This window comes from Desmodus rotundus, chromosome 1, assembly GCF_022682495.2.
Source record: "Desmodus rotundus isolate HL8 chromosome 1, HLdesRot8A.1, whole genome shotgun sequence".
Classification (NCBI taxonomy): Eukaryota; Metazoa; Chordata; class Mammalia; order Chiroptera; family Phyllostomidae; genus Desmodus; species Desmodus rotundus.
The window spans coordinates 131,666,756-131,688,327 of record NC_071387.1 but is presented as its reverse complement, the minus strand read 5'-3'; the positions used below and the strand labels follow the sequence as shown (position 1 = coordinate 131,688,327).

At 41.5% G+C, this 21,572-nt stretch overlaps 1 protein-coding gene and 2 non-coding genes across 3 annotated transcripts in view; 2 read left to right on the top strand and 1 right to left on the bottom strand.

Moving 5' to 3' along the window:
• Positions 1-21,572, bottom strand: part of MEGF10 (multiple EGF like domains 10) — a 165,167-nt gene that overhangs the window by 80,399 nt on the left and 63,196 nt on the right. The window contains exon 5 of the mRNA XM_024571598.3: positions 1,584-1,676. Within this exon, the coding sequence (XP_024427366.2) occupies positions 1,584-1,676 (93 nt within the window). The remainder of the gene's footprint in view (positions 1-1,583; positions 1,677-21,572) is intronic.
• On the top strand, positions 14,880-15,010 carry LOC112315097 (small nucleolar RNA SNORA51). Its single transcript, XR_002975861.2, has one exon. It is a non-coding gene; the product is annotated as a small nucleolar RNA SNORA51 (small nucleolar RNA).
• On the top strand, positions 15,012-15,142 carry LOC128779816 (small nucleolar RNA SNORA51). Its single transcript, XR_008425891.1, has one exon. It is a non-coding gene; the product is annotated as a small nucleolar RNA SNORA51 (small nucleolar RNA).

The following is a 21,572-nucleotide window of genomic DNA, read 5'->3' as shown; positions in this document are numbered from 1 at the left end:
CTGAACCGGTTCTTGAGAGTCTGAGACCCCTGTGGGCTTCTGCTTTGTTTACACAAACACGGGTCAGTCTGACGTCTGAGCTCCACGCGGGTGCAGTCCTCGGGCGTCGGCGCACGGGCCACCCCACACACGCTCGCCTTGGGATCAGCGACAAACCTCACTTTTCCAGTGACAAATCCATCCACTCTTCTCTCTCCTACCAGTTTATATAATAATGTTATTTTTCCTCAAAATGTGTAGGCACAAGTGATTTTTAAGCTGGAAAAGTTCATGAAAGCCACATCACATTTGAGGTCAGTCGGCCAGAAAAATGGACACGAGCCAAAGCCCACATCCCAGACACTTTGCCTCCATGGCATGTGAACAAAATGCCCCCTCCCCCCCACCGATCTCCAGCAGAAGCAAAACAAAACCCTGCGAGACAGTTAGCCATTGGAATTGGAAGCCTGTCGGGGGCAGAAACACACACTCCCCCCCCCCCCCCCCCGCCTGTCTAAGATGCAATAAAGGGCTCTTTCACACAGAATGTTCTGTGCGCAGACAGCGCGAGGGACAGCCAAGCCACCACACAACTGAAGCAAGCAGCTCTAACAGGATCACCAGATCCCGATTCCAAGTGCGCGCACACGAAAATTCTCCACACCGGCTTACCTGGACAGCACGGAGTCCTTTCAGGCTAGTCTCAGAACCCTGTTTTGTAGCAATGAGGACCAATTCGTGCTGTCGTGAGGGCCTGCCAGTTCTTAAAACTACTATTTCCTTTCTCTAAACATAATGATTTGTGCATTACCATTTAGTTGCACTTTGATTCCTTCTCATATTTTCAAGGGGAAACGAAGTATGAAGGAGCAGGAAGTGTTCACAGTCCTACAGACAGCAACAAGTTAGCCGGAAAACTAACGTTTTAACTGTGAAATTTAGAAAAGCAGCTGTGTTCCATGACATCCCATCATTTAACACTCATAATAAAGAAGATGAGACTTCAAGTGCGACCTGCTTACAGTGCAAAATATCATACTGTAGAATTGTAATTCTCACATAACAGAGACAGGCTATATACAATATTATGTTTAATTAAATATCAAACTGTTCATGAATTTTCATTACCAATATTTCTCCCCAAAGTTATCTCAGCAAGTGCTCATCATCTGCATCTCAGACTGTACAGAAAAATAGCTTCGGCAATGAAGATATCAATTTTACTTCTGAGTTAAAACCAATAAGTGGTAAATTTTAATCACCATGAAAATATCTCAGATAAGTCAACAAGTAGAAACAGAAGCTGGAAGACAATAACTGTGTTACCACAGCTGCCCGACTCTGGAAAACACATTCGTGTTTACAAAAGTACCCACATCAGATTAGTGAAATGTCCTTCGTCCCAAGTACCCTTCTCTGTACTCAGTGCTGTACACCATGCACGCACAGACTGAAAGGAAACTGCATCACTGAGTTGGGTCGGGAATCCACACCACTTTCTGCAGAGGGATGAAGAGGGAAACCCGTGGCTCAGGGTAATCTGCAGACAAGGGGCCCTTCCAGCACAAACATCCCGAGACAGACAACAGCAGGTGGAAACTCACCACTGGAGCAGTTGGTGCCCCCCCAGCCAGGCTCACACTGACAGGTGTTTGGAGCAATGCAGCGACCATGGACACATTTATCAGCACAGTGGGCTGTCAGAGAGAAAAATCAATCAAATAAGGAAAGTTGGCACAAGAAACTAACCCCCCCACCCCCGCCAACAACACAGCTGTTTCACATCCCGGTCTCAAGTATCTCTTAAAAACAACACGCATGCTTGATAATTTTCTTCAATCCGTTCCTCAGCCCTCCTACAGTCTGCGGTGTAACCAAACAATTCTCCTTCCTATTTTGATATCTCCGAATAAATTCCTTCATTTCTACTGTTTAATTCTACTTCATGCTCAGTTAGTGAAGAAGTTTCAAGGAAAACTGCCTAATCCACTTAAAAAATTATCAGTGACTACCAAATACATCTTCTTTGTTTTGGAAGAAGCATATGGGCTGTGAATGCAGAAACCAATCACAAAGCAAGGTATTAGGACTCCAGGGCGACCAAGCAGACCGGGAGGGATCCCCTATCACCTTCACCAGGACCAACAGCCAGATTTCTTTGGGCACATGCTGTTCACAATGATGACACAGCAGAACTACATGCCCTTTTCCTATTGGAGGAGAACATTTGAAAAATGTCACTCAGGTCTTAGGAAATAGTAAATCTCAATTCGTCTTTCATTGGTGACCATCCTAGGTGTGATCCAATCCATGGAGGTTAGGGGTGTCGTTGAATTACGAGCAGATGGGCAGTCTGATCATTTCCAAAGCAAAGCTCAGTGGACTGGCAGGAAAGGACATCAAAATACTATTCTGTGCTGAATGTTAATGAGCTTTACTTTCAACCTTAGTGCCCCTAAGACTGATGAAATGTTTTTGAAAATACCTGAATGTATGAGTAATTTTGAGAACAATTTGGAAGGGTTTTAGGTTAAGATATCCTAAAATGTTATGTGAGGTTGAGATAAGGTACCATGTGGTTTAGAGATAAGTTTTTAAATTCATGTCTTATTACAAAAACAAAAATAAAACAGGTCTACTGTCGAAACATACCATAAGCAAAATAAACCTCATCTCCAGTTCCACCACCGAGTAACATTTTTGTATAGGTAGAAACTTTCAGCAATGTTTTCCTATATATTTTTTCCTCAAGGAAAATAAAAACAGAATCATAATTTTTTCCATTTGCCTTCCCACTTAATATAATGGGAAAATCTTTCCACATTACTAAATATTTTTATGAGCTTTATATATTGGGCATATGTGTGTATATACATTACTTATATTGTGTGCACCAAAAATGAAAATGACAATCACTTCTAAGTGTTTTATCAAAAAGATTTAGACTTAAGGGAAAGTCATTTTAGGTAAAGAGAAAGCAAAAGCAAAATGCAGAAAGAAAAACAAATAAAAATGAGATCTGTTTGGGCACACTGTTTGGAACAATAGCTTTAAGAAGTGAGAGAGGGACCTTGAAAACCAAACTAAGGTGTTAGGGCTTTATTCTGAGAATTGGCTGGGAATATGCTAATGAAAAATATAAATTTATTACAAAAATCCATCAGGTAGAGGGCACCACAGCAGAATAAAGGGACCATAAATTTCAGGAAAACACAGGCTCACTTACATCCCCAGAATAATTTTTTAGCACCCAGGCAATTTGGTGAGGGGTGCCAGGCCAGCTGAGCTCGGGATGTTGGTACAGAGCAGAAATTCTGACACTGGAGTTTGAAGGAGATGCGTAAGAACCTCCCAATATCTGATGCAGGCAATCGCACATTTATGCATGTGTTTGCTTATAGATGTGCTGTTCCTTTGTAAGGACACAGCTCTGCAGTGTTCTTTAAAATGTAGATAGGTAAGGATCATTTAAATGGCAGGAAGGCTCCGGGCTAGGGCATGCTCTGGTACTGTGCTGGGTGGTAGGTAGCATGCGCACAGGGCACCGGCTTATAGAGAGTGCTAGCGCCGACAGGAAGTATGCAAATGCAGAGTGCTCACCTGTCCATACTGATGACACGCTGTTTGCAACACACAGCGATCGGCTTTCAGACCCAAATCTACCAATTTCTCCTCCTTTGAAAATCTAAAACTATTTAAAATTCTCTGTGTATGTCTTGAGAAGTTTTAACAGTCAAATACTATTTGCTTTTAACATGAAACTAGAGTTTTCTAATACACTGCATTTAAAAGAGAACAAAAATTGGGTATAGTGGTTGATAAAAAGAAGTGTTACCCATTTTCTCGAATTTCAAGTTCTTGTATTTATTTAAGAGCCTTGTTGTTCTTGCCAATTAATTTTATGCTAAGGAAATGTTATGAATGTTAACTTGTACATTTATATTAATAAAACACTAACTTAGAAGACATCCAGATGGCCAACAGGTACTTGAAAAGACACTTGACATCATTAACAATCAGGAAAGTGCAAACCAAAACCACAGGGACCTAGGTATCACCTCACAGCGGTTAGGACGGCTACTATCAAAGAGACAGACACAACAAGCATTGGCAAAGATGTGGGAGCAGGGACCCCTTCTGCACTGTTGGTGGGAATGCCAATCGGGACAACCAGTATGGAAGACAGCATGGAAGTTCCTAAAAATTAAAAATAGAACTACCCTATGATCCAGCCACTCCACTCCTGGGTATTTACCTGAAGAAAATGAGAACACATTTGAAAAGATACACGTACCACCATGCCCATTGCCGCATTACTTAACAACAGCCAAGACACGGAAGCAATCTAAGTATCCATGGGTGAATGAATAAGGAAACTGGTAAATACACACAAGGAAATATTATTCAGCCATAAAAAGTAATGAAACCCTCTCATTTGTCACAACACAGATGGGACTCGGGGTCATTATGCTAAGTGAAATCAGTCAGGCATTAAAAGATAAATGCCATATGATCTCTCTTATATGTGTAATCTTAAAAAAAAACACAAACCCAAGTTCATAGGTACAGAGAAGAGATTGATGATTATGAGAGGCAGGGGGTGCAGAGTAGGAGAAATGGGTAAACTATTTTATTTCTAGTTTAAATGAACTGAATTAAAGAAAACTACTACTTCACTTGTCTTTATACTTTGGGCATCTGTATAAGATTTCATTGGACAAAAGAATCAATTTCACTAGAAAATATGAAATCTAAGACACAGGGTTGGGTAACAGCAACCTGGCGCTTCCTCTCTACCTGGGAGGGGTGGCCACGAGAGGAGAACTTGGGGTGTTCTATGGGCAGGTCTCAGTTTGTCGCTCTCCCTGTCTTCTCTATCCTTTCGGGTTTTTTTTTCATTCCTTTTCTTCCTCTTACATTCTTTTACCATTCATCTTTCTCTCCCCACAAACCACTTCTTTGATATGCATAGTTACCATACAGACTGCTTATTAAACTTTGGGTTGAGTTGTAGTTGCGTGGGCTCTTAACCCTGGTGGGACACTAAGTATCCCACAGTACCCACCTGAATCAGAGTAGGAAGAAAGGTGAGATTGAGCAAGCAGGTCTAGTACCTTTCCTCCAATATCAAGATGGGTAAAGAAATGCATATGTTAAACACGCACCCCAGGGGGTAAAGACTCAGAATTGCATGTACTAGGATTCCAACCAATTGTTTCTTGTTCCTCTTTCGTTAATTCCAAAGAAAGGGGATAGTAAGCAAATTTCTACATGTAAAATGTAAAAATCAAAGCTCTGATTCAGAATGCTTTCAGATGGCTGAATAATCATATGGATGCTCTCACATTTAATTTGATTCCTGATGATACAACATTTGTGTTTTATGACATGAACATCAAGAAGTTTAATTATAATAGAAGGGAAAAAAATCCTATGCAGTAATTTGAAATTCCAGATTATTTTTATGAGAACCTGGAACTAACAAACTAACACTAACAGTGGCCAAAGTCTGAAGCAAAATGGGAATAGCAGAAAACAAATCTGTCTGTAAGTTAATTAGGAATTGGAAGGGGGAATCAGTTTTCCTAATAATTTTCTTAATTAAAGCTTAACACCAATGGAATTACTTCTAAGCATTGAAGCCTACAGTCGAATAATGATCTAAATGATGAGCATTACCGTTGGTAGGGATTCTAAACGGAAATAACACCAAATTCTACGTCCATGGTGCAGAATCTACACACCGCATTAGACTCTGTCCTGTAAGGGCCACCTCTGCCCTGAGTCCTTAGCCACCAGCTCCTGATCTCTGCATCCACTGACAGCTTCCACCCAGCTCCTTTAAGATCAGCAGGGGCAACGGGAGCTAACAGAGGTGAACAGAGGGAGCTGTAAAACTCTCTGTGTTCCATGATGCCCCAACTCACCAAGTTGCAGGAACACTAACTGTGGCATAAGTGGTGACAAACACAGACTGTCCCCTCCAGGAGACCACCTGTGCTGGATCCCCACCCCAGCCTCACCCCCTCTCTTTCTTTAAATGCCACCTACTCTGGACGTTGAGCTTCCATGACGAAAACACGACATGAGAAACCAAGGCAGGTTAAGCCCATGAATTTGTCTTGTAGAAAATCCCAAAGTGAGCTAGAAAAGAGAAAGGGGACGGAGGTCCCCTTAGTAAATGTTCAGCAGTTTAGATTTCAAGGACAGATGCAAAAGAGGCATCGTAAGTGTGGCTTGGGCATCAGTGGAGACAGTCATTTTATTTCTTGTTACATATTTTCTTTCTTTTGTTTTTCAAGGGTGATTTAAACCAGGGAAAGCTAGCAAAAGTGATATGACCTATATGACTCCTTTCTCATAACTCCCCTTAAGAAAATCATTAAGTATCGTATTCGGAGGTTTCAGTAGTCTTTTTTCAAGGTCAGATGGAAGCTGAATCTCTGGACCCACAGTAAGGACACTGCTGTGGGTGCATCAAGTTGCAAGGGGCAGCCAGCCCCTCTTTTCCTGCAGGAACTGGAAGGCCAGAGACACTGATGAGAAGAACCTGCTGCGTGTGTGAAGGGAAAGCTGTGGACAGCCTGTCTGCCTGACGAACAGGTGAGGGATGACATGATGACCCTGGAATCTTTTCTAATTATGCTCCTGTTTCAGCCTTAGTTCCTAAATCCATTCAAATCCCATTACCAGTGCCACGGACCTCATTCCTTTCATTTGCAAACATTTCGCTTTAATACCGAGAGCCACTAACTATGCTCCATGGCTTTCTCTCCTGCCACGTGCATTTGCCTTTGTGTTTACACCTAGGGCAGGACAGAGAGGGGAAAAGCAAGAGTGGGCAGACAAAAGACTCCTCGGTAAACCAATTATCTCTGTAAACCCAGCACCTACTGTCATCCTAAAGGATAACACAATCAATTCATTTAAATTAATTTGAAAAATGTTTCTGTGATCCAAGTATTCCTCGAAAATAACTGTCCAATAAAACAAACCTTCCACCTAATCCATCTTTCCTCAGAAGTTCCTTTTACTCTGGTTTCATGAATAAAAAACATAAGTCACGAAACTTGTTCTTGCTCATTTATTCTGAGCTGGTATTGAGGAACACAGGTGTTTAGAGTTAAGGGTGCCTTTACTGAACATCATTCCCACACTTTTCCGACAAGGAAACTGCGGCTTGGGAAATGGAATGATTGTCCCGATATCTATAGCTGGTGTGAGAGGCAGACGTAGGGTTAAACCCTGGTGCCTGACTCCCACAGGAACAAAAGTGGTGACAGGTTTTAAAGGGTGGGGGGGCAGGGGTGAAAAAGATGGGAGAGGTTGTGCTAAGCCAGAAGCCAGGGCAGATGTACTACATGGCTGGGAGTCAGAAGTTAGAAGATTCAAATGAGGAAGACAGAAAAAGCAGAGAGTCGACCTCCAAAATAATCTTTACCCATTCCATACTCTTGTTAGAGGCCAACCACATGCAAAGTCTCTACAACATCTAATTGCCTCAGCAATGTGGACGTACAGAGAGGAATAATTTTGTTTCCGTATTTCCAAACGTTCCATTGCAGTCTACCCTCTCGTGTTTCATATTTACTGACGTAGCAGACACATTGCTGCTGTGGATACAAAGCCAGCAGATGAGGAACGCAGTGTGCAGAGTTAGTCACCTACAGGCCCCTAAACCGAATAAACAGATAGCAGAATGCAGAGGTAATAACAGGTATGAGCACAATACTGGGAAAGCACTTTTAAGAATTCCATTTATATGAAATGCCCATGTAGTCAAATCTATAGAGAGAAAAAGTGTATTAGTGCTTAGCCAGGGCTGGGAGTGATCAGGAGTGAGTGTGGGGTGGTAGCTAATGGGTATAGGGGGTTTGTTTGTTTGTTTTGGTTTTGTTTTTTTGAGGTGATGAAATGTTCTAAAATGGTGTGCTGGTTGTATAACTCTGTGAATATAAGAAAAATGATTGAACTGCACACTTTACATGGTTGAATTGAACGGTATATAAATTCCATCCCAATAAAGCTGTCATAAAAAACCCTGTGGGTGCTGCGGGAAGGAAGGCATTCGCTCCAACCTGAGCGAGATCAAGGTGGGTCTCAGGAGAGAGAGAACATCCCAACGGAGAAAGTGGGCGCCTTTGTAAGCAAGTCGCAGGGAGAGTGGCAACAACAGCTGCCCCACACTCCGTTCTCCTTCCATTCCACCCCCAAAGTTGCATAACGCACCGCGTGGGGTCCCGGGGCTCTTGCCTCCCACCACTGGCGGTTCACGGATACGCGGCCGGCATGCGCGGCTGACCAGGCAGGGAGAGGGAGGCAGCACTGGGGCCCCGCCACTTTGCACCTACCAAGTGTAATGGAAAAACGTCCACATCTGGAACTCCTTCTCCTCCACTCCTGATAAGGCCTTTGTGACTCTGAAGACAAGGGCTAAGAGCGATGACTAGCAGTGTCTCTGGCAGACACTGCTAACCACACAGCAAAAGTGCATTCTTCCCTCCACCCTTATTAACCGAATGCCACTTTCACCAGGGAGAATAACTGGCCAGCAATTCAGGACATTTCCCAGCCCTCATTCTGGCTTGAGGTGTCCATGTGGAAAACAGTACAGGGAGACAGACTTAATTTGTGAGTGTACTGTCTCTTTTCTTTCTCCTTTATGTGCCTGATGTGCGGATAAAATGAGGGAATTTGCCAAAATCGGGCAACTCTGAGGGAAGGGCCCAGAGAATCATGGAAACCTTCACTCTGAATTCCTTACAAAGATGAGTTGGTGTCACAAAGCACCCCGTTTCAGGCTTGTCAGTACATAAAGATAATGAACCCCAAGTGTGTATATGTTTCCCTTTTTCACGTATCTATTTATCATAGACAAACATGATCCCTAACGAATACACTGCCTCTTTGGGATATATTTCAGGTGAGTCAGTTCCTCATTTAAAAAAAAAAATCCATAATAGCAGAAAACTATCTCCCAAAATGCCAGAAAAAAAGAATTGGGCAAAATCCAATACCCATTCCTGATAAAAAATAAATAAATTCTCTGCAACCTAGGACCAAAAAGGAGCTTCCTTACGCTGATAAAAGGCAAATATGAAAAACCTACTACTGCTGCTACACTCAGTAGTAAAAGAAGGAATGCTTTCCCCCTAAGATTAAGAACAAGACAAGGACGTCTAGCCTCATAATTTCTATCCCGTATTGTGCTGGAGGTGGCAGCAAGCATAATGAGGCAAGAAAAAATTAAAGAACATCCAGATTGAAAGTGAAGAAGTAAAACTGCCTTTATTTACAGATTATGTAAATATATGTATGTAGAAAATCTGATGGAATCTACAAAAGAAGCTACTAAAATAAGAGAGTTTAACAAGGTTGCAGATAAAAACCAATGTACAAAATTTAATTATAGTCCTATATATACTAGCAATCAACAATCAGAAATTGAAATTTTTAAGCCACTTACAATAGCATCAAAAATATGAAATACATAGGGATAAATATGACCAAAAAGGTGAAAGTTATACACACTTAGGAACTACCAACACTGCTGAGAGAAATTAAAGAAATGAATAAAAACTATCAACCAATCTGACCTACTTCATGTTATAGAACATTCCTGCAGCACCAGTAGAATACACATGTCCTCCCTAGAGAGACAGACCTTGTCCGCGAGTCAGGTGACTCAGTATTGTGAGGGTATCAGTTCTTCCCCAAACAGGTCTAGAGATTCAATATAGTACCAATCAAAACCCCAGCAGCATTAGTTGTAGAAATTCACAAACTGAGTTTAAAATTCATATGTAAATGCAAAGTACCTGCAATAGCCAAAACAACGTTGAAAAAGAAATGCAAAGTTGGAAGACTAATGCTACTTGATGTAATGACTTAAAAAGCTATCATAATCAAGACAGCGTGATGCCGGTATGAATGTAGACAAATAGATCAATGAAACAAAAGAGAGTTCAGAAATAAATCTACATGGACATGGACAATTATCTTTTGACAGAGGCACAAAAGCAATTCAGTGAAGAAGAAAAGCCTTCTCAACAATGCTGGAAAAACTGGATATCCATATGCAAATAAAGACGGACATATAATTTCATACCATATACAAAAATTAACCCAAAATGAATCATAGACCTAAAAGTAAAACCTAAAAAGTATAAAACCTCTAGAAGCAAACATAGGAGAAAACCTCTGTGGCCCTGAGGTAGGCAAAGATTTCTTACATATAGCACCGAAATACAACCTACAAAAGAACAAATTGAGTGTGTCCACCAAAATTAAAAACTTCTGCTCTTCAAAAATCACCATTATTAAGAGAATGAAAAGATAAGTCACAGACTGAGAGAAATGGTTTCAAAAAATATTATCTGATAACTTGCATCCAGAATATATAACGAATACTAAATAAAAACCAAACAGCTCAATTACAAACAAATGGGCAAACGATTTGGACACATCACTGAAAAAGATGTACTAATGGCAAATGAGCTCACAAAAAGACGCTCACTGTCATCAGTCACCAGAACGGCGCAAACCAAAACTATAATAAGGTAATACTGCATGTGTATTCAAGTGACTGACTTAAAAAACAACTGTATCACAAGGATCTGAAATATGTGCAGCTCTCATACATTGCTAGTGAGATTATAAAATAACAGCCACTTTGGAAAAGTCTGGCAGTTTCTAAAAAATATTCACAGCCCTGACTGGTGGGGTTCAGTTACGTGGCTGGAGTGTCACCCCACAAAGCGAAGGGCTGCCAGTTGGACGCCCAGTCAGGGCACATTCTTGGGTGGTGGGTTCGCTCCCAGGTTGGTGCTGGGTGGGAGGCAACTGATGGATGTTTCTCTCTCATACTGATGTTTCTCTCCCTCTCTTTCTCCCTACCTTCATCTCTCTCTAAAAACAAAATCTTTAAGAAAATATTCACGGACATTTAGATGGTTTCCAGTGTGGCTATTTCAAATAAAACATCTCTACATGTTTGTGTACAAGTACCAAATTATAGGAGCACCCCACTCCCAGGCATCACACAAGGGAAAGAGAAGTAGACATCCGAATACAGACTTGTACAGGAATTGTCGCTGCAGCTTTGTTTGTGATCGCCAAACACTGGAAACAATCCAAAGGCCCATAATCACATGAAGGAGTAAATAAATTGTGAGATATCCACACCACAGAACACTACCCAACAAGAAAAAAAAGAAATGAACTAATGATCCAGACAAAATGGATGCATCTCAGCATGACTACTGTGAGCAGAAGGGACCAGACGTTAAAAGAAAAAAACATACTGTCTAACTCCATTTACATAAAGCTCTAGAAAATACACACGAACCTTGAGTGACAGAAAGTAAATCAGTGGTCATCTGCGGCAAGTTGGGGGGCAGGTAGGAGTGGATGGGAGGAGTTACAAAGGGGTGTGAAAAAATGTTTACACGTCACGAACAGTTGAACTAGCATAACCGAGGTGAAAGTTCCGTGGTTGTACGTGAGCATATATCCATACGTATCACATTGTTTGCTCTATTTGTATAGCTATTTCATGTCAAAGTCAGCTCAGTAAAGCTTTCCCAAATAAAGCTACAGTGTGAGGAGAGCTTCCAGGGAGGGACAAAGAGAACTCTCTACATAGAAAAGAGGGCAGATTCTTTTTTTATAAAAATCTGAGCTAAAACTAAAATACTGCACACACTTTGCAATTCCAGGAAGAGTCTGTGGTCGCTGATGGATGAGCTTTCCAAATGCTTATGAAGGTATTGGCTTTAGACCTTCCCAGGAAATACTTATTTGAGGAAATGCTAATTCTAAAATTCACGATGCATCCTAAGCTTTTCCTTCGCAAAGTGAATGACTTACACAGAAAAAAAAAGAGTCAGTGCTGAAATAGACTATTGTAATGGATTCCACACAAGGGATTGAAATACCATCTGTGGAGCACATAATCCTATTCATTTATTTGAGAATGGAAAGAGTTTTTAGCTTAATTCCACCCATATACAGGCATTATCTATTTTGGCCACGACTCTGGCGTTGTGTCTCTTTAGGTTAAATCAGATTTGAGTAATAAGCAATAGGATCCTAATGGGCCATAGTTTCTACAAATCAACAGGCACTGAACTACTTTGCTAAGCACAACTCCCTAACAAGCCAGCCTGTCACTGGTCTGATGATACAACTGCAAACCGATTCAACTGGGAAAAGATTTCAAAATCGTCAGCATACAGTGTAGAGAAGAAACCAGATGGAAGGTACCTTCCTTTGGGATAAATTACTCCCCTCCTGGAACTGTTTATGTCTGTGAGGAAAGAATGGCGATTCTACGGGAAGTGCCGCCCCAGGCTCTTCTGTTTTTAGAACGGCATTCCTCTTGGTCCAGCCACTGTCTATGGGGCCACGGAATTCTTTCACAGATATTCTTCCCCACAGCATGTTTTCCACCACGTGGCATTTCCCCCAGTCTGTCCTATTTCATCTTGCTGACACTGGTTGCTAATACTCTGCTTCTGGTCCTCCACTACATTGGAATCGCATGTTAACAGGGGAGGCAGCCCTAGGGGAGGTGAGGGGGGCTGTGGGGAACGTCACCACTTCCCCATTCACTGTCCCACCCCTCCTCCCTCCTTGGTGCTGGTCCCTGGACATCTCCTTTTGGGTTCTGGTGCCCTTAGGTTCTTTCTACTCTTCTTTCCTCTCTACAGTAGCTTCAGAATAAATGGAATTCTCTTACTCAAGGGTCAATGACTAATAATGACAGCTATGCTTATTTCCCTTGTCAGGGACATCAGCCTTTCAATATCAAAGCCTTAAACCAAATGTGTAAATTAGGAGGTAAAATTTCTTCAAAAAGGGCAGGCTTAAGGGTGTGAGAGAAAGCTGGCGGCAGGACCTTCGTTATTAGAACACTCCACCAAAAACCAGGCAACACAAACTCAAATGCCTCCAGAAACCAGGTAGGATCAGAGAGGAGAGGGCAGGCCAGGTAATGCCTGGGAAAACTCAGAGGGAACTTGTTCATCTGCAAGTACAGCTCTCGGGGGTTGAGAGGTATAAACTTCAGTTATAAATAATGTCATGAGGATGTAATGTACAGCATGGTGACTGTAGGTAATCATACTGTATTGCGTATTTGAAAGTTTCTAGGAGTAAATCTTAAAAGTTCTCATCATACAAAAAACTCTAACTTTGTATGGTGATATGTTAACGAGATTTACTGTGGTAATCATTTCGCAGTATACACATATATTGAATCATTATCTTGTACACCTGAACTAATATAATGCGTCAATTATATCTTAATACAAACAAACAAATAAATAAATAAATGAAAGGACAGCCCCCTTTCATTATCTCCTGTCTATTGGCACATAAGAATGTCAAGCCATGACCCCACAGAGGCCCATGCCCAGACACATCATGATTAAAATGCCAAAGATTACAGGCAAAGAGAGAATTTTATAAGCCACGAGATAAAAGCAGTTAGTTACCTACAGGAAAGCTCCCATAAGAATCAGCTGATTTTTCTACAGAAATTTGCAGGCCAGAAGGGATTGGTGAGAAACAGTCAAAGTGATGAATAGCAAAGACCTACAGCCAAGATTATTCTACTCAGCAAAGCTCTCATTCAGGATCAAAGGGCCAATAACGAGCTTCCCAGATGAGAGAAGGCTAAAGGGGTTCATCATCACCAAACAAGTGTTACAGGAAATGTTAAAGGGGCTTCTTGAAGAAAAAGAAGAAAACAAAAGATAAATATATGAATAATAAAATGGCAATAAGTACATATCTATCAATAAGTACACTTTAAATACAAATGGATTAAATGCTCCAATCACAGGACACAGGGTGGCTGAATGGATAAGAAAACAAGACCCTCCCAGATGCTGCCTACAAGAGACTCACTTGAGATTGAAAGACACACACAGACTGACAGTAAGGGATGGAAAAAGATATTTCCTGAAAATGAAAACACAGGAAAAAAGCTGGAGTAGCAATACTTATACCAGACAAAGTAAACTTTAAAACAAAAGCTATACCAAAAGTTAAAAAAGGACCCAGCAATTCTACTTCTGGGCATTTATCTGAAGAAACCCAAAACACTAAATGAAAAAATACATGTGTCCATACGTTCATTGCAGCATTATTTACAGCAGCCAAGATGTGGAAGTGATCTCCGTGTCCACTGATAGATGAGTGAATAAACAAGCAGTGCAGATATACAATGGAATACAACTCAGTCATAGAAAAGAATGAAACCTCGCCATCTGCAATAACATGGATGGACCTAGAGGGTATTGTGCTGAGTGAAATAAGTCAGACAAAGACAAATGTCATATGATTTCACTTATATGTGGTATCTCAAAAACAAAATAAGCACAGAATAAGCACAGAAACAAAAACAAAATAAGAACAGAAACAGACTCATAGATACAGAGGACATTTTGACACTTGCCAGATGGGAGGAGACTTGGGGATGGGTGAAAAATCTGAAGGGATTAAGAAATACAGATTGGTCGTCACAGAATAGTCATGGGGATGCAAAGTACAACATATGGAATATAGTCAGATGGGTACCAGATTATCAGGGTGATCACTTCGTAAGTTATATAAATATCTAATCACTGGGGCATACACCTGAAGCTAATATAATATGCACCAACTGTAATTGAAAAATTAAAAAAAAATTTAAGTGAAAAGAATGTCAAGCTACTGTCACCAATCACGTGTTTTTCCATGGAAAATGAAACTTCTAAGTTTTATGTTAAATTTAAAGAAAATATAAAACATTATGTGGGCCAAACAAAATATGGTTATACATCACATCATCCAGCCTGCTAGTCTGCCATCGCTGGCACAGACTATTGGCCTGTTTTATTAAAAACATCGCCCTGGGCCTCCCGGTGCTTACCACGGGCTGTGTTCTTACACTACCTATACAGACAGAGGAGGCAGAATAAACTGCCCCATACACACCTCAGCCCAGGCCCTTTGCCTGGTCTGTGTTGTGAATGGGGGGACAAGGAACCCTCCCGGTGCTTACCACGGGCTGTGTTCTTACACTACCTATACAGACAGAGGAGGCAGAATAAACTGCCCCATACACACCTCAGCCCAGGCCCTTTGCCTGGTCTGTGTTGTGAATGGGGGGACAAGGAATTGAGGAAAAACAAACAAACAAACAAAAAAACCATCACCCTGGCTGGTGTGGCTCAGAGCACTGAGTGCCGGCCTGCAAACCAAAGGATCGTTGGTTGAATTCCCAGTCAGGGCACAGCCTGGGTTGTGGGTCAGGTCCTCAACCTCTTGTGTTCCTAAGTAGGGGGTGGAGCACAAGAGGCAACCACACACTGATGTTTCTGTCCCTCTCTTTCTCCCTCCCTACCCCTCTCTAACAATAAATAAATAAAATCTTTAAAAAATATTTTAAAACATCAGTGAAGGTCCTAAAATGTTCAGAATAAAGCTTTTAAGATCTTTGACAAATTGCATTTTAAACGTAACTGCCCTTTTTTTCTTAATTTTAGTTTTTTACCCTGAAAATCAAATGCAAATCTATCATTTATAGAACTGTTTTGAACTTAATATCGATATGTGTCATAAGCATACTCATTGACAATTCTACTTCTGGTGAACAACTGTTTGCCATGCATACCTCTGTTTAATAATCATTCAACAATGGAGGGGACGCCCAGTTCGCCCACTGCGAACCCAAATGGTAAAGCTGGTAAATGCGTACATCTTCTACACCACAGTGAAGGGAAGGGAGCGTCTGCCACATCTGTCATGGCTCAAACGGAAATTCCCCTTTCCTGAGTTGTGCAAACAGACATGATTGTCCTCAGAAGTTAAAGAGGACTGACATCAGCAACATGCCTGAAAAAGACATGCATCACGGTAACCCCTCCATCCACCAGAATTCAGCATCTGTCTGCGGACAAAAGTGCCTCTGTGGGAGCTGTGGGGCCCAGCACCAAAGGCCAGGGACCCGGAAGGAGCCTCGCCCACCCATGCATCAGGTAATAGTCATACAGGCCTCAGTGCCGGCCGTGGACCCTGCAGGGGTCGTGAACTGTCTCCAGTCCATTTTGGCCGTGGTCCAGGAGAACACTGTCTTAAGACAATCACCCATGGATGAAAGAGCCTTTGTGGAAGTCTAGGTTTCCAACAGAGAAGCTCCAGCACATCACTGGGGCGGGGGGAGGGGAGATACAAGTTTGGACACACTGGAGAGGGAAAGAGGACTTTTAGACTTTACCCACATCACCCCTCCCCCAAGGCGGCACAACTCAGTGCCTTCTCGACCTGTGATTTCTCAGGCAGGGGAATGAGAGAACAAGCATGTGAGTGAGAGCTTCCCCAGCTGTGTGGACTTTGTCAAAGAGGCCCATTTCTATCTCACCACACCCAGAGCATGGAGGTGTGAGCCGCATGACTGGGGACGGGAAAGAGGATGGGAAAGCAGCAGGTAGGGATCTCAGGGGGCATTGAAGGAACGTGGATCCCACTAGCTGAGTAGCTGAGTTCGTCAAGAAATCCACCCATGAGCTATTGGGAATGCCTAGCTCGTGGACACCCCCGACTGGCCCACGGGTACTCTCAAAGCGCTCTGCACATAACCCACAGAAACCCCCACTCCGTCCAGCTCTCTGTCCAAGCTCCCAACAGTGGTGAGAGTGAGCTTTCTCAGATGTCTAGCGAGCACAGAAGAAAGTCGGCTTATATCTGTGGGCCAGGAAGAGATCACAAACTTGAGCTTTAGCTCCACCCATGGGAAAGCACAAAAGGGAGGCTGTCAGCACCTGGCCAGGTGTGTTGCACGATGCCGAGAAGGTCTACGAGCTTAAGAATTCTGCCACAAGAGGGAGCAAAAAACGTGGAGCAGACTTATCAATAGGTCTGCAAAAGCCTCAGAATCCCCAGCAAAGCTGACAGAAGATACTTGTCCCAGTTTCAGGAAAGGCCAAAGGTGGTGACTGCCACTGGAAATGTGAACACAGCGATGCAAGACATTCGGGAATATTAAATACCAAGGAAACGTGACACCGCTGAAGAAACGATGTTCTCCCAGGAACCGACCGACCTCCAGGATGCGGAGATCTATAATTTACCTGATTAAGATTTCAAAATAGCTTTTACAAAAGATTAAGATTTCAAAATAGTTTTACAAAAGCTCACTGAGTTAGAAGAAAACACAGAAGACATTCAACAAGATCAGGAAGACAATACATAAACAAAAGGAGGACTTTAACAAGAAATAGAAATCCTGAACCTGAAGAATATATTGAATGAAATTTAAAAAATGCCAAAGAAAGCATCAACAGAAGAATGCATCAAGCAAGAAAAGAAACTGGGAGGTGGAAGACAGATATTTTGATATTATCCAGTTAGAGGAGAACAATGAAAAAGAGTGAAGAAAGCTACACAAGCTATCAGATACCATCAAAAGAGCAATTTGTGAATTATTGGAATCCCTGAAAGAAAAGAGAGCGGTAAGAGGGCAGGAAGTTTATTTAAAGAAATAATGGGGTATTACTTCCCAAATCTGGGAGAAGATTTAGATATTTAAGTTCATAAAGCTTGTAAGTCTCCAAACAAACTCAGGTAAAGAGAAGAAATAAAAGTCATCAAAATCAGAAAGGAAGATAGAAAATTGTCTCTGTTTGCAGAGAATGATTTTATATCCAGAAAATCCTGAAGATTCCACCAAAAACTGCTGGAACTAGTCAATGAATTCAGTAAAGTTGCAGGCTACAAAATCAACACACAAAAACTAGTTGCATTTCTATATGTTAACAATGAAATCTCTAAAAAAAAATAAGAAAAATAGTTCCATTCCCAATAGCATCAAAAACATAAAATACTTAAGAATAAACTTAACCAAGGAAGTGAAGGCCCCACTGAAAACTGTAAGACTTTGATGAAAGAAAGGAAAGGAAAGAAACAGAAAGATATCCCGTGTTCAGGAATCAGAAATACTAATATTGTTAAAAGGTCCATACTACCCAAAGCCATCCACAGCTTCAGTACAATTCCTGGCAAAATGACGATGGCATTTTTACAGAAATAGAGTAAGTAATCCTAATATTTGTATGAAACCACAAAAGACCCCAAAGAGTCGAAGCAGTTTTAGGAAAGAAGAACAAAGCTAGAGGCATCAGACTTCCTTATTTCTCACTGTATTAAATAGCTATCCTAATCAAAACTGTACGGCACCGGCAAAAAATAGACGTATAGACCAATGGAGCAGAATGGAGAGCCCAGAAACAAACGCTTGCATATATGGTCAACTAATATTTGATGAGAGAGTTAAGAATAGTCAATGGGGAAAGGACAGTCTCTTCAATCAATGGTACTGGGAAAACTGAATAGTCACAGGCAGAAGAATGAAATTGGGCCCCTATCATAAGTTACTCACAAAAATTAACTCAAAATGGATTGAAGACTTCAATATAAGTCCTAAAATCATAAAACTATTAGAAGAACACAAAGGGGAAAAGCTCATGGACATAGATCTTGGCAGTGATTTTTTTTGATACGACACCAAAATCACAAGCAGCAAAAGCGAAAACAAAACAAACAAAAGCAGGACTACATCAAACTGAGAAACTTCTGCACAGTAAACGCGACCATCAACAAAATGAAATGTCAACCTGCTGAATGGGAGAAAATATTTTCTACCCATCTATCCAAAATATACAAAGAACTCATACACTCCAGTAACAACAACAAAAAAATCCAATTTACAAATGGGCAGAGGACCTGAATGGGTATTTAAGGTTCTGGATATCACTAATCATCAGGGACATCTCATCAAAATCACAGGGTGTTATCACATCACACCTGTCAGAGTAGCTATCAAGAGGTAGTAAGTGTTGGCGAGGGTGTAGAGAAAAGGAAACCCTTGTACGCTGTTGGTGCAAGGGAATGTAGTTGACACAACTACTTGGAAAACAGTGTGGAAACTTCTCAAAAGGCTAAAAACAGAACTACCGGCAATTCCACTTCTGGGTATATATCCAAAGAAAAAGAAATCAGGATCTGAAAGAGATATGTGCACTGCCATGTTCATTGTAGCAGTAGTTCTAACAGCCATGATGTGAAAACAGCCTAAATGTCCTTTGCCTGATGGATAGGTACAGACAATGTGGTTCACGGGCACATCTCAGAGACGCTGCGGATTCGGTTCCAGTCCACTGCCAGAAAACAAGTCCTGTGAGCTTTCTGGTTTCCCAGTGCATAAAAAAGTAATGTTTACACTGTACTGTACTCTATTAAGGGTGCAATAGTTTTGTGTCTTAAAAAAACAATGCGCACACCTTAATTAAAAAATACTTTATTGCTAAAAAAAATGCTAATCATCTGAGCTTTCAGCAAGTCACAACCTTTTTGCTGGTGGAGGGCCTTGCCTCGATGCTGACAAAAGTGCAATAATCTACATATATTGGAATATTATTCATCCATAAGAAAGAAGGAAATCCTACCATTTGTGACAATACAGATGGCCCTGAGGACATTATTCTAAGCACAATAAGTCAGACAGAGAAAAACAAATACTGTGTATGCTATCGCCTATATGTGGAATATCAAAAAACTGAACACACAGCCACACAGGGTAGGATGGTGGTTGACGAGGCTGGGGAGGGAGGTGGTGCAAATGGTGGATGCTCGTCAAGGAGCACACAGTTCCAGTTATAAGATGAGTAAGTGCGGGGGCATCTAACGTGAAGCATGGTAACTTAGCAATGCTGTATTATAGACTGGAAGTTGCTAAGAGAGTTGATCCTGTATGTTCTCACCCCAGAAAGGAAATGGTAATTACAAAATGCCAGATGATGGACGGTTACTAACCCTACTGTGGTACTCACTTTGCAATATATAAGTGTACCAAATCATCACATTGTGCCACTGTACATGTTAAACGTATGCAATGTTGTATGTCAACTATATCTCAATAAAACTAAGAAAATTTAAAGATCCAAAGAACCTCTGATAAAGTTAAATATTTACAATTACCAGTCCAAAGTTATATCAAAGCAAAGCAAATCCCTCAAAGCATTGTTTTCCAATAAATACGCTCTGAGGACTATTAGTCCCATCATGTTCTTGAAAAACAATGGGGTGGGGAGGGACAGGGAATTCCATGGTCAAATAAGTTTGAGACAGGCCTTAACTCGAAGCATGCACAGAGACTTTAACAGACTACGTAAATCTTTGAAAAGGGGGATCGAGCAGAAGGCATTTCCCAATCTTCCTGGGCAATGCAACAGCAAATGCTGTAGGACGAGTACTCAGTAGCTCACAACAGGGGCATGCAGCTGCCAGGGTCCAGGTTTCTGGAAACCTATTTTCTTCTCTATCAACAGACAGATTTCATTTGAAATGGCACATTTCCTTTTCTGTCCCTCAGTTACATGCTAAATACTGTAAATTAACTGAGTTGTTTTTTAGGCTTAAACATCAGGTTGGCTGCCATGTCTTCAGACTCCCCATAACAGCCTTTGCCCCTTCAACGTGCCCAGTTGGCCACGGAGGCCCACCTTCAGAGCAGGCTGCCCTCTGCCACCTGAGAAGGTTCCTTTTCTGCAGGGCGGTTCTCTTGGAGCTCTAGCTGATTTCTCTCAAGGAAACAAAGAATTAGAATTTGGGCTATGACTGCAGATTAAGCAAAGAACAGTCTCAGTGCCGCTGTGTTTGTATCACGCATGGATCTCTCTCCTGCTGGCATCCCTGCGTGCTGCCTATGGGGTGCACCAGGTTTACCACTGGGTTATCTGTAAAAGAATGAACTGTTGCTATCTCAGACTAAAAAACTCAAGTTCTGACACCACCTGATGATGCGAATGTTTTGCAGTTTGTCTCCTAGATCAAAATCTGTTTTTTCCATTACTTTTAAATTTCTTTGCTCTAAAAAGGTTTGAGTCATTGTACAATAAACATTGCTTCTCAGTTCTGAGCTTTTATATTAGCTATTATTTATCCTTCTAAGGGGACTGCATAAATTATTAGGCCTGTAAAAATTCTACCTGTCCTACAAAGACTGCAATTGCAAGAACTCATTTTCTAGTGAAAAGGCAAGGAATTTTCCGTTTCCCTCAGCCTTCTCTCCATGGGACTCGAAAGTCAGGCTTCCTTAAGCAAAAAAGGGGAGCAGACAGGATTTCCATCTGTTTACACTGAGCCCTGATTTCTCTCTGTTTAGACTGAGAATATCTTAAATTTCTAGCATTTTTAATTATTATTAAATTCATGGTTTCTATTTATAAAATTCTAACTAAGGAGCACACAGTGGCAATTAATAAGGCAACAGAGGTTTTCTGCATTGTTTACCAGATGTCCCATCTTCACTACTAGCAAAGAGCAAGGACCAAAATTGGAAAACAGAAGTTTAGGTTCCAATAGGTGAGTGGGGAAATTGGACTTTCTGCTAGTGCAATTTGTAGACAAAAGACTTTTCCCAGTGTTTACTGGTAGGTTCCTCTGAACCAAGTCGGGCTCCATAGCAACAGAATACAGGGTCCCTATGGAAACATGAAAAAATCCACCGGCCCTGGCAGAAGGGGCATCATGAACACGTACACTTGAGA